Source organism: Curcuma longa, chromosome 1 (assembly GCF_044706935.1).
Source record: "Curcuma longa cultivar G26 ecotype Majalengka, Jawa Barat chromosome 1, ITB_CL_G26_1.1, whole genome shotgun sequence".
Classification (NCBI taxonomy): Eukaryota; Viridiplantae; Streptophyta; class Magnoliopsida; order Zingiberales; family Zingiberaceae; genus Curcuma; species Curcuma longa.
This window is the reverse complement of record NC_133861.1, coordinates 19,998,497-20,010,833: the sequence shown is the minus strand read 5'-3', so window position 1 is coordinate 20,010,833 and position 12,337 is coordinate 19,998,497. Positions and strand designations below refer to the sequence as shown.

The 12,337-nt window shown below is 34.0% G+C and overlaps 1 protein-coding gene across 2 annotated transcripts; it reads left to right on the top strand.

The window, feature by feature from the left end:
* Window positions 1-8,027: 8,027 nt before the first annotated feature.
* Window positions 8,028-12,117, top strand: LOC141822039 (putative disease resistance protein RGA3). 2 transcript variants are annotated; one of them, XM_074709462.1, is made up of 4 exons: window positions 8,028-8,352; window positions 9,400-11,465; window positions 11,555-11,836; window positions 11,915-12,117. In XM_074709462.1, exons 1-2 carry the CDS (start codon window positions 8,053-8,055, stop codon window positions 11,458-11,460), a joined length of 2,361 nt encoding a protein of 786 aa, XP_074565563.1. In that variant the 5' UTR covers window positions 8,028-8,052; the 3' UTR covers window positions 11,461-11,465; window positions 11,555-11,836; window positions 11,915-12,117. The 2 variants fall into 2 exon arrangements, with proteins under 2 accessions (XP_074565563.1, XP_074565554.1); XM_074709453.1 differs by having other exon boundaries at window positions 8,028-11,465.
* Window positions 12,118-12,337: the final 220 nt, after the last annotated feature.

Below are 12,337 nucleotides of genomic sequence, written 5' to 3'. Positions count from 1 at the left end.
GCGGCGAACGTCCGAGGAGAAACACTGTGCAATCGCGAAATGGACGGCTGAGATCGGGATCGCGCACGAGCGCGCATCGGGCGGTTGCGCAGGATATCAAAACCGCACACACATATATATATATATATATATATATATATATATATATATATATATATATATATATATATATATATAGAGGAATGATATCCCGCGCGACAGAAAATCGCGACTCCCCTACGCGACCGCCGACCTCCCGCCGTTCATCGCCTTCCGGTCACCGCCGGCCACCATCCCGGGCTCGTTGGAAGCGCAACTCGACGGCGCACACATCGGCACCGGATTCCGGCCGGATTGGGCCGGAATCCGGCCGAAACACAGCAGACGCGATGAACGCCGATTTCGCCGGAATCCGGCCGGATTCCGGCCAAATCGGGGTCGTCTGGCGGCGATTTCGGCCGGAATCCGGCCGGATTCCGGTCGAATCGGGGCCGGACTCCGGCACCCGTCGGACCGCCGGTGAGTTGCGGTTCCAATGGGTCCGGTCCGGCGGCAATCGGTGGTCGGACGGCGATGAACGGACGCCGGGAAGCGGCGAACGTCCGAGGAGAAATACTGTGCAATCGCGAGAAATGGACGGCTGAGATCTATATATATATATATTATATCAGTATCATAATAATTAACATTGTGATTACTTTTTAAGTAGATTATATATGATCCAATAATGAAACTAAATTGTGTGACTTTATAAACCTCTATTATAAGTTGGTGTTTTTAAATTTTAAAGATTATAAAAAAGGATTATATATTATATCTATTATCTCTATTTAAAGAAGATTTTCATCAAGTTTTATCTTGTAAATATTGACACACAAATTTATATTAGAATGTTAACTTTGTTTAATACATTTAAATCAAGCATGAGTCATGAGCATAATAGCCTTTTATTTTCTTAAAAAATGGCCGTATGTATTCTTCAATTTAGTTTTCAACACAAAACTTTAATTTTGTCTTAAATAATTATTTACTTGTTTTAAACCTTTTGGTTCTAATAAAAACCAAGTATACTTTTTTTAAAAAAATTAAGATTATTTTGTTCTTGAAAAAGATAAAACAAGAACCAAATTGGAATTGATAAATATTAGTGGATATTGATTATCTATATATATTATTTTGTTCTTTAAAATTATTCTTCCTCCAAATATACATGTATATATATATATAAATAGATTAATACTATTATACATCTAAATCATTAAAATCTAGATAGTCATACTTTATTGTTACTTATCTTGTCCTATGTCAAAATACTTTATATAAGAAATACTATTGACTAACAAATTAAAAATAGATAACGTAAATGATTGTAGAACTTTCTAAGTTGAATTCGTTTGTAAAAAATAATTAGATAAACATATTGAATCATATATTAGTCATTTTTAATGCTACAGGATGGGTGTATATATATATATACGGATTGATTATTGAAAGTGATGTTTTTGACAATTTAATTTATTTGTAGCATTTATTTTTCAAATGTGAAATCATTACGTGTAAGGAAGCATATTAAAAGTAATTGAATGGATACGTGCAATATTTAATGATAAGAAGCCTGAGGGATGATGACGTAATGAAAACAAGCAAACAATGTGGTGCTAGTTGGCACACTACATCAACTATAGAGCATCCATGTTAAAAGAAATATTTGAAGTAGCGTATACAACTCATGTTTACATTATATATACAATTAAAGTATAATTGTACAAGATATTATTTGTATTATATACTAATGTTAAGATTATTGGTGCAATTCTTTAGGATTTTCATGTTTGATAACGTAATAATATATTTATGTATTAAATTTAATCAAAATTGATTCAAATAGGATCCAATGTTTAAAAGTGAATTAAATAAAAAATCTAGTTAAGTCGAGATTGATCGAATGATTAATAAAGAAAAAGTCTAGTTAGGTCAAAGTTGATAGGATGACTAATTAAAGGGAAAGTTTAATTAGGTCCAAGGTTGATTAAATGATTAGCAAAGGGAAAGTCCAAGCAGATAAAAAATGATCTGATGTCTGATAAGAGATAAGTTCATGCAAATCGAGGAGATTGAATACTTGGAAAAGGGAAAAATTCTAAAGGAGTGAACTTTAGGAGGTGAGAAGTTGTTGAGGAGTGAACTCCGAACAAAGGAAAAACTCTAAGGGAGTGAACCCTATGTAGAAAGTCTTCAACAAGAGGTAAGCATGTAGGTTACGTAGACTAAGGCTTGTTTGTTTGTTCTTTTGTGTTTTGTATGACTGTTTTGCAAGAACTTAGAACCTAAAGTAAAACAAAGAGCAGAGAAACGCAATTGAACAAAGTTGCAACAAGTCCGACTCGGACATGATCCGGGTTGAATCGAATCCAAACAGGTTTGATTGATCAGAAGACTAGTCTGATCCATTGGAAAATCAATCCAATCGACACCTGAGTTGGGTTCGGATACTAGATCTCTTGAGTCGGGTGATCAAACGATTTGGTCTATTGGTTCAATCATGCCCCGAATGAGAAGTTTCAATGATTGACAACTGTTTAAGTTTAGGTTAATAAGGTGGATCTCACTTGTGTCATGAGTGTGCAGGATAAGTGAAATTCTCGTAAGTCGAAAGACTAGATGCAAGGCAAGGAGAGTCCAAGAAGGTCAAGGATCATATTCTTGGCAAGAAGAAGTCCGTGTAAGTCAAAAAATCGGATGTAAGGCAAAGAAAGTCTAAGAAGGTCGAGGATCGATTCTTAATAAAAGATAAGAATCCAAGTAGATTGCGAGATCGAATGCAAGGGTAGATGAAAGACCTAGAGACAAAGAAACTTCACACAAAGTCCAAAGAACAGGAGGAACATATGACATGAAATAATTGGAAAACGAGGACATATAAAAGTTTAGGCTTGAGGGTTTAGGGACAAAAATCCTATTTTACACTAATCGATCTGGTATAGTATAGCAATCGATTGGTGAGCCAAAAATCCTAATCTAAAATTTTGGATTTGCAACCCCAATCGATTGGGTTGAACCCAAAATTCGAGGTTTACTCATTTGTTGCATCAATCAATTGACAAGTTGAACTCAGTCGATTGGTAAGCAATTCCAATCAAATAGAAGATGCTCGAATTGATCTATTCAACTTAGGGTTGCCAATCGATTGACAGAATTTTCTCAAGTGAACAAAGGCTTCACAAATCGATTGAGCATTGTCAACCAATCAATTGATGGAGTTTTTTTAGTGAACAAAGAATTGCCAAATCGATTGACGGATCGATTGAACATCATTCATTAATTGATTAGAATTCAAAATCAAAGAAATATCAATTGTCAATCTGGAGTCAATGACCGTTCAACGGATAGTCAATGATTAACAATCAATTGGTGAGTTATACCAATTGATTAGTGGTGGCAAAAATAGCTCAATTTTGAGTTGTTTAAAAGGGAGTCTTTTCCACCAAGAGATGTTATTGTTCTATTGCAAATTTTCTATTCAACATGAGCATCAAGCTCCTGTTTGCAACATCTTCAAGCAACCAAGAGAAGGAGAACCAAGTCAAACTTGTAATCTCTTCATTTCTTCTCTCTTATTGCTCTTTCATTTGCTCAACTTTATAAGCTTGTTGTAATTTTGCTGTAAGAAGATTTCTCCGTCTTCGATTTTTTGTCAAGAACGAGAAGGTTTAGTAGAAGTAGTGAGCTAGGAGTGGACCCTTGGATTAGTTGCCTCAAGGAGGCGGATATCAAATAAAATCATCCAGTTAGCATTGTGGGTATCGTGGTTGAGTTGCTTCAAAGTTTTCGCTGCCTAATTTGATAGACGAAGTGATTTGAGCTATTCAACCCCCTTCTAACTCGCAAGGTCCTAACATGGTCGATCGAAAAGAGGTTCAATCGACCGATAAAATAACAACAAGATCGCAGGGCTGGTCTAGATTGCTAAGGGCTAGGGCGTATGGATAAGTTTGACTAGGTTCGATCAGATCGAACGAAGTTTTAGGTCGATCAAAATAACTATATAAAAGAATCTTGAGATCAAAACTTAGACATCAACTCAATTTTTAATCCTTTTCTTTTGTGCTCCAAAAAGATCTCAAAGTTCTGCTTGTGTGATTGGAGAAGCGCTAGGAGCAATGTGTGACATTTAGAATTTTCGGATCATAAAAGCATTGTTTGTGTGTGTATACTTTATTTATCATATTTGTGATTAAATACAAATTATATGAGATTTCTTCACCTCTTAAAAATGTTTTGAAAATGAGATAAACTTAGTGGACAAACGCCTCGTGTATAGATCTAGATCTTAGAAAGTATTAATTCGAGAGGATTGGAAATTAAATAAATTTTGGTATTGTATTCTCATCAGGTTGTTACTTTTATATTTTGTTACTACTAATATGATAGAAAAAAATGAACACGATCAAATAAACCATAGATGACATGGAAGAAATGTAACTAGTTCATATAATAGTGACAAATCATTAGCCTATCTAAACTATGGAAATACATAACATATGTTTGGTTTTTTTTTCCATTTAATGTTAACTAAGCTCACAAATGTACATTACGGGGTTTCAAATAATAAAAGTATACATATTTTTTAAATCTTAAAACAAGGTAATTTATATATTTACTGATGGCATTTTGCTGGAAAAAATATATCACGAAAACGGATAACATTAATTATAGAAGTTTTATTTATAAAAAAATATGATAGATATTTTTCTTAAAAGATTTATTATTATTATTTTAAAGTGTCATGTGAGACAAAAAAAGTGACAAGATTGATAAAAAAATAGTTATTATTTAACTTGCCCGATATAAATAATTTTAATATCTAACTTGCTAAACCAAATAACTAATAGTTATTTTTATTTTTAAACTTTTAATACAATTTCATTTAATAATAAAAAAATAAATATTATAAAATCAAGAAATTATAAAATATGTTTTTGAAAAAAAATAAAGTTTAGAGATATTGAAAATTCTAAAATTTTAGATGGTCAATTTGATAATTTTAAATATAGTATTTAAAATACTAAGCTAACTATTTATTAAAAATAAAGAATATTTTAGTTTTTTTTTTTTTTATTACTAAATTTGTCTCCCACCACTTTCTGACGGTTGGTTCAATTCAACTCGCTAATCGAGCTCCAACTCTGTAGCTTGACATGTGGGCTAGATTGAACTCGACAATGTATAATTATTTTTTTTTCATGAGATTTTTAAAAAAAATATTTAAAAAATTAAAATAAGTTATTAAAATTTTAAAGTAATTAGAATACATTAAATTAAGAACTATTAGGAATAATATATAATTATTTCTTTAATTATTTGAAATGCATTTATAATTATCAATAAATAACTTAATATATGAATGCCAAATATATAACAACAATAAAATATGAACTTGACATTTTTAATATATAATAATAATTATTAAATCTTTTAATAATAATCTAAGAAATTATCATTGTATTTATTATATTTATCTGAGACATTTTATACATTTCTAATATTTTTTTAAAAAAATAGGCCCAACGAAGTAGAAACTTGGATAGCCCAACATCGCATCTAGCTCTTAACGGGCTAAACATGGCTCGGATCAAACCCAATATTTTATTTAGTAAAATGGCAAAGGGGTCAAATTTGGATAGGATTCAATATCTTTCATCTTCATCCTCATTTATTATATTCATCCTCATCTTTATCCCTATTAAGTATTTAGCTTTCATCCCAATCTCATATATATTCAAATAATTAAATATCCTTTATATTAATAATTTTGCTCAGTTCATCCAACTAGTTTCTCCTTGATAATCAGGACCACTGTGGTGCAATCAACGTCAAACATTAATTATAGTATTGATTTTTTAAAAATCCACATCACAATGATATTGAATTTCAAAAATAATTGAGTATTTGGATAAAATATTTTATCAGATCTATTTTCATATCCGAATTCAAAAATCTCCCTACTTTTTACTCGATTTTTTAATTAGATTTAAAAAATTCATTCATGCACTCCTCCATTTGGATTAGCTATTAGATCCTCTATCAAGATTAAAAAAAAATTATCATCCTGATGTCAAAAATAAATCCGACCTAAATTGATCTAAAAAATATCAAATTAGGATTAAAGATTTTAGGATTCAAATCTAATCAGGTTGGATCCAAAATCGACTCAAAAAAATTTCTAGTTACAGTTGATCCGAATCAGGATTTTAAGATATTATTTAGGTAATTAAATTTTTTGATTTAAATATTTAAATTCATAAAATATAATTATCATATAATTATAATTTAGATGAGGTTCTTTATTATATTTTTAAATTAGAATATTATTATATATTTTAAATGTTTATTTAATTATTTTATTAAATTAAATTGCATTGATTGAATTATTCGGATTAGTTGAATTATCTGAATTTAAATTTATAAATTTTGAATTTCGAGTTGAAATTAAAAATTGTTTATAATAAATTTATTTCAATCTGAATTCTTCCGACCTACTCGAATTGACACTATTATCTACCGACCTGATCCATAGGGGAGCACATCGTGGTTCCCACAAATGCCATCGTGGCTCCCACACTTGCCGTCTCTCATAAAAACCATTCCGTTCAATCCTCCTGTGCATACGTCAGAGTTCAGACTTCACTAAATCAAAATGGAGATTTTCATTTTAGCTCTTTAAGTTTTCAAAATTATGATTAAATATTTTCAAACTCTAAATATTTTATTTCTTAAATACTAAAAAAAATTTTAATTGATGGAAAAAATCACATCTGAGTACCTCATGATTATTTTATTTAACTAAAAAAATAACATGGCAGAATATGTCGTATATATACCATGTGACTCCTTTCCATCACGCCAATATTTAAAACTACTAATAATATTGGACTAATTTTAAAATTCTCATAAGATATTTCATAATTTTTTATGATAAAAATAAAAAATAAAAAAAATAATACTAATCAATATAAGAAAATTGACAGGTAGTCAAGGATTTTTAAAAGTGATTGCAATCAATTGATTTGTGAAAAAAAATCTAGTAAACATAAAAAATTGAATTAATTAAGCGGTTTGTTGGCTGTTTAGGAGCTGGCTATTGCAATCAATCTCTTCGTGATTGATGCATACAACTACTTTTATAAATTAATTAATGTGTTGCCAAGAAATAATAAATTTGATAAACAATGTACTGTTTCAATATAATTGAATGGTTTATCTTTTCTGCGACGTGATCTACACTTAGAAACACATTTACTAATTATTAGATATCCATCGCCATCAGATCCCCGCAGGCATTTAATATGCGATAATTTAAATTATTAAATTTATATAATGAAATTACTGCACCCGCCAATTCGGCCGACCTAGATGTGCCACCGACGCTCCTAGCGAATTTATTATTATTATCAATATTATTTTAAAATTTCTAATATCAAAATACTCTTAAGATATTTTAATTTTAAGCAGAGGTATTCTAATAATAAAATAGAGATACTTTGATATTAGTAAAATTTAAACGATATTTTAAAAATACTAAACCTCGAGATTATCATTATTATTTTTAATATCACGGTCACGTGATCGGTCAAGATAGAACATGCAAGAGCAGGACCAGCTATTTCATTACTTTCAAGGGCGTACAAATCGACAATAATTCAAGGGATCCATCACTTTAGTACAATTAATCATTTGTAAAGAAATAAATTAAAAAATTATAGTTGATCACGATGTAATAATAATTAAGTCAATTCTACCATTGGATGCTTATCCGAATTCACGAGAGATCGTTATATAATTTATTAATTTGTTTTCTTGCTATAAAAACAATAGATAAAAAAAACTAATACTAAATAAACTGGAAGTTAAGTTATTAATATTTGCTGCATCGACTACTTTATTATTAGGATAAAAATGCAATTATTAAAATAGTTTGGAGCCTATATATTCGCACGTAGGCAGCGGGTCTTCTCCAAGTAAAAAGCCACTAAATCCACAACCTGTGAAGTGTGAAGTGATCTTTCCCTCAAAATGGCGATGGTCTTAGATTTTTTTGTCTCAAAATTCTTGAAAGACACATCAGACCTGGTGGAGAAGGAAATCTTTAAGGTGCTCGGCGTCGACAAGGAGATCAAAATCCTCCAAGCTAGATTGGGAACCATCAATGGTTATCTTCAACAAGCAGAACGGAAGAGGCACGGAAATGATGAAGTTGATATATGGGTGAGGAAGCTGAAAGATATAATGTATGATGCTGATGATGTTATTGATCTTTGTATGATCGAAGGGGGGAAGTTATTGACGGCTCAAGCCTCTTCAAGTTCATCGACTGTAAGCCTCCCTTTCAGCTATCTCTTTTCATGTTTTAAGTGTCTCAAGTATCGCCATGATATTGCCAACCAGATTATTGAATTGAATAGTCGGTTAGAAGGTCTAAAAAATGATGCTGTTATAAAAAATAATTTAGATCAAGCCATGAAAGAACCGGTAGAAAATGTTAACAGAGTATTTGCACGTGAAACATCTCATTTACAAGTGGAAGGAGATATTGTTGGGACGCAAATTGAAAATGCTACTGATAAGTTAATTAGTTTGATACTTGAGGATAATCCAAAGAAAACTCGTGTTTTTGGAGTTGTGGGGACTGGGGGAATTGGAAAGAGCACTCTAGCAGGTAAAATATTTGAGGATGAAAGGATCAAAGAGAATTTTCCAAACAGAAAATGGTTGTATGTTTCTAAGAACTACATTGAAACTGATTTACTAAAGAAGTTGATTAGATTTGAGGAAGGAAGTGAAACCAAAGGGGAAAACTTTGAGGGGAAAAGTAAAGCAGAGTTGGAGAACAAACTTGTGTCTGTGCTCACAAGGAACACTTTCATTGTGTTAGATGATGTTTGGAATTCAACTGTGTGGACAGATTTCTTGAGGAAACCTATAGTTAAAAGTGCAAGTAGTTGTACTATCTTAGTTACATCTAGAAAGGAGAAGGTTGTAATGCAAATGAAACCATCTTTGGTTCATCCAGTTGAAAAAATGGATGAAGAAAGTGGGTGGAATTTACTTAAACGTTTGGTGTTTGAAGGTGGAGAAGATGAAGATGAGATATCAGGTCTGGGAAAAATAGGGATTGAACTAGTTAAGAAATGTGATGGATTGCCTCTTGCAATTAAAGCTATTGGAGGAGTTTTATACCAACAAAATAAAGCAAAATGGGAGGAGGTTCTTGAAAGCGATGCATGGAAGGTGGACCAGATTGAAGAAGAACTAAGACCTTTATACTTGAGCTACGAAGATTTACCATCTACATTAAAACAATGTTTCCTCTATTGCTCTTTGTACCCTCAGAAAAATATGTATTATAAGGAGATTGTTCAGTTTTGGGTAGCCGAAGGTCTCATTGTTGATCAAGATAAGTCCAGGAAAGATCTTCCAACCGGAAAACAAAAAACGGTGGAAGATTTAGGAGAGGAGATCTATAGAGAGCTAATTTGGAGGAATCTCTTGGAAGCTGATGCAAGTGTAGATGTGTCCAAAGATTACTTCTCTATGCATGATCACTTCCGGTCACTCGGTGCACATTTGATGAGAGAGGAAGGGATTTTATATCGACATGGTAGGGAATTCAAAACAGATGAAAACATTAAGATTCGCCGGTTGTCAATCTCAAATATGGCGCCGAAGCTAGTGTTACCTTCTCAAATTTTAAATCAAGCTTGTTTGAGAACTCTTATCCTTATGGAGTCTCCTAAAACCAAGACGATTGAAGATAGTGTGCTTCGGGCATTATCATGTTTACGGGTTTTAGATCTCACCAGCACATCCATTGAAAAAATTCCAGATTGCATTGGGGATTTGTTACATTTAAGATATTTAGATCTTGATGGGACAAATATTCGCGAGATTCCAACAACTATTGGGAATCTTGTGAACCTTCAGAATCTAAATATCTCACAGTGTCAATACTTGGAAAGGCTTCCCGAGTCCATCACTATGTTGCATAATCTAAGATGTCTTGACATGAGAGATAGTCCACTGCTGACTTATGTGCCCAAGGGAATCGGGAGGTTGGAAAATTTCTATAATCTTCAGGGATTTCTGGTGGGGCAGAATGACTCAACCTCTGACGAAGGCTGTGACTTGGGAGAGCTGAAAAATCTCTCCAAGTTGAGAGGCATAAGCATTTACAGGCTTGAGAGGGCAGAAGGAGGAGCCTCTGCACTTGCAGACAAACCTTTCCTTAAGCAGCTAACGCTTGGATGGATGCAACCAGATGCGGATGATGCAGACGAGGAGGATGAATCAGAAGGAGCTAATGAAGGTGGCGCCGACGAAGAGGCAGATACTGACGGCAATGATGATGAAGATGCACGCAATGATGATGGCTCAAAACAAGAAAATGAAAATGAGGAGGCAAGCGATGCAGACAACGAAACAGAAGATGAAAGCGAGGAGGACGAGGAGAAGGAAGAAGAAAAAGGATGGAGCGAGAAGCAAATTAGCAAAGCCGAGAGGATATGCAATGAAATGTCTCAGCCTTCATCAAGTGTAGTAGACATTCTCTTCGATGAGTATCCAGGACGACAGTTCCCGAGCTGGATGATATCTTCTTCCCTGGCTGAATCTTTTCCAAACTTGGCATATTTGAAGCTCATTGGTTTGCCATGTTGCACAGAGCTCCCTCCCTTGGGCACACTACTCCAGCTGAAGTACCTCAGTATTGAACGAGCAAGCGCAATAAGAACCATCGGTCTTCGATTCCTCGGATCAAGAAGCTCTGCATTTCCCAAACTTGAAGTGCTCCAATTCGAAGACATGCCTAAATGGGAGGAGTGGACGTTCGATGGAGTAGAGGAGTTAACTGGTCGTGGAACACCACTTGCAGTGAAATTGTTTCCAAGCCTCAGGGATTGTGTTCTCATCGACTGTCCAAAGCTGAAGGCTCTTCCTGCCGGTCTCTACCGCGCCACCAACTTCAACGAATTCTGCCTCCGCCAAACGTATGAGCTAACAGAAATAACCAATCTCCCCATAGCGTACAAGCTGGAGGTGACAAATGGCAGTGGGTTGAAGAAGATATCCAACATCTCATCAGTGAGATATCTTGAGGTTGATAATTGTCCCAACTTGGAGTGCGTGGAGAATCTTGGCAAGCTGCAGTATTTGGTGTTGATATGTTCAGGGGAAGTGGAGCAGCTCCCGCAGTGGTTATCGGGCTTGATCGAGCAGCATAACAACACGTCAAGCACTCACAGGAGTTTCAGAAAATTCGAGTTGCAATGCAGCCTACAACTACTGAAGAGCTGTCTTGAGGGCAACGAGAATTGGGACATCATCAAGCAAATTCCTATTGTCAAAGTCACAACACCTTCTGGAAAAGAGTATATACGCTATACCAAGGATCCCTACATGTATGATCAACACGTCCCTGCTAATTGAGAAAGGTGATTCTTCTATCTGCCAAGTCAGTCACTTTTCCTCCTTTCCATATATAACTCAAGTTTTGCCAATGACCCTCTGCTTGTTTTTGCAGGTTTGTATCAGTTAGCATTTGCTTTAATTGTATTGGTGAATAAAGCCATTCGGCGCAAGGTGTGATTTCTACGGTGCTGTTTGCATTTGCTTTCTTCGGAGTACATGATCTTGTTTAGAATAACTTCCCTTTCATTGGAATTGCTCAAGAGAAATATTTGGTGTGGCCGTACAATTTATATATTATTTGCATTCGCATGTATCCTTGGTAGTATCATCATCATCTTCATCAGTGAGCTTATCAGTAAGTATTTGTACGACTGAAGCAATTCATCCTGCCTATGTAAGTCGCTCCTCTCTCTTAATCAATATACATAAACCATATAGTTCTTGCAATGACCATCTTCTTTTCTCCTTTCAGGTCCATATCATTTGAAGCCTTCAAGTGTGTTTGTGTTTTCCATGTTGGTAAATAAAAGCTATTTGATGCGAGATGCGATGATTTCTACCTTAAAATTTGCATTTGCGTTATTGTATTTGATTTACTGTTGGTGTGTTGTGAAACCATTGTCTTTCTACACATTGTGAACAAAAATGGTTATGCATTGAATATGTTTTGAACTACTGTTTTCACGCACGTAGCCCTATTATTTGGGAGTATGCTCGATCCGATTAAAGGTGATCCTTCTTGTCTAAAGTTACTTTCCTCTCGTAATAAACATACATAGCTTTGTCACTTCATGCACTAACTGTTTGAACGTTCTTTCTTTTGCAGGTTCATATCACGAGAGTCGCAATGCGGGAGAGAAGTGATGATTTTAATCAAACAATGTCTTTGCTATTT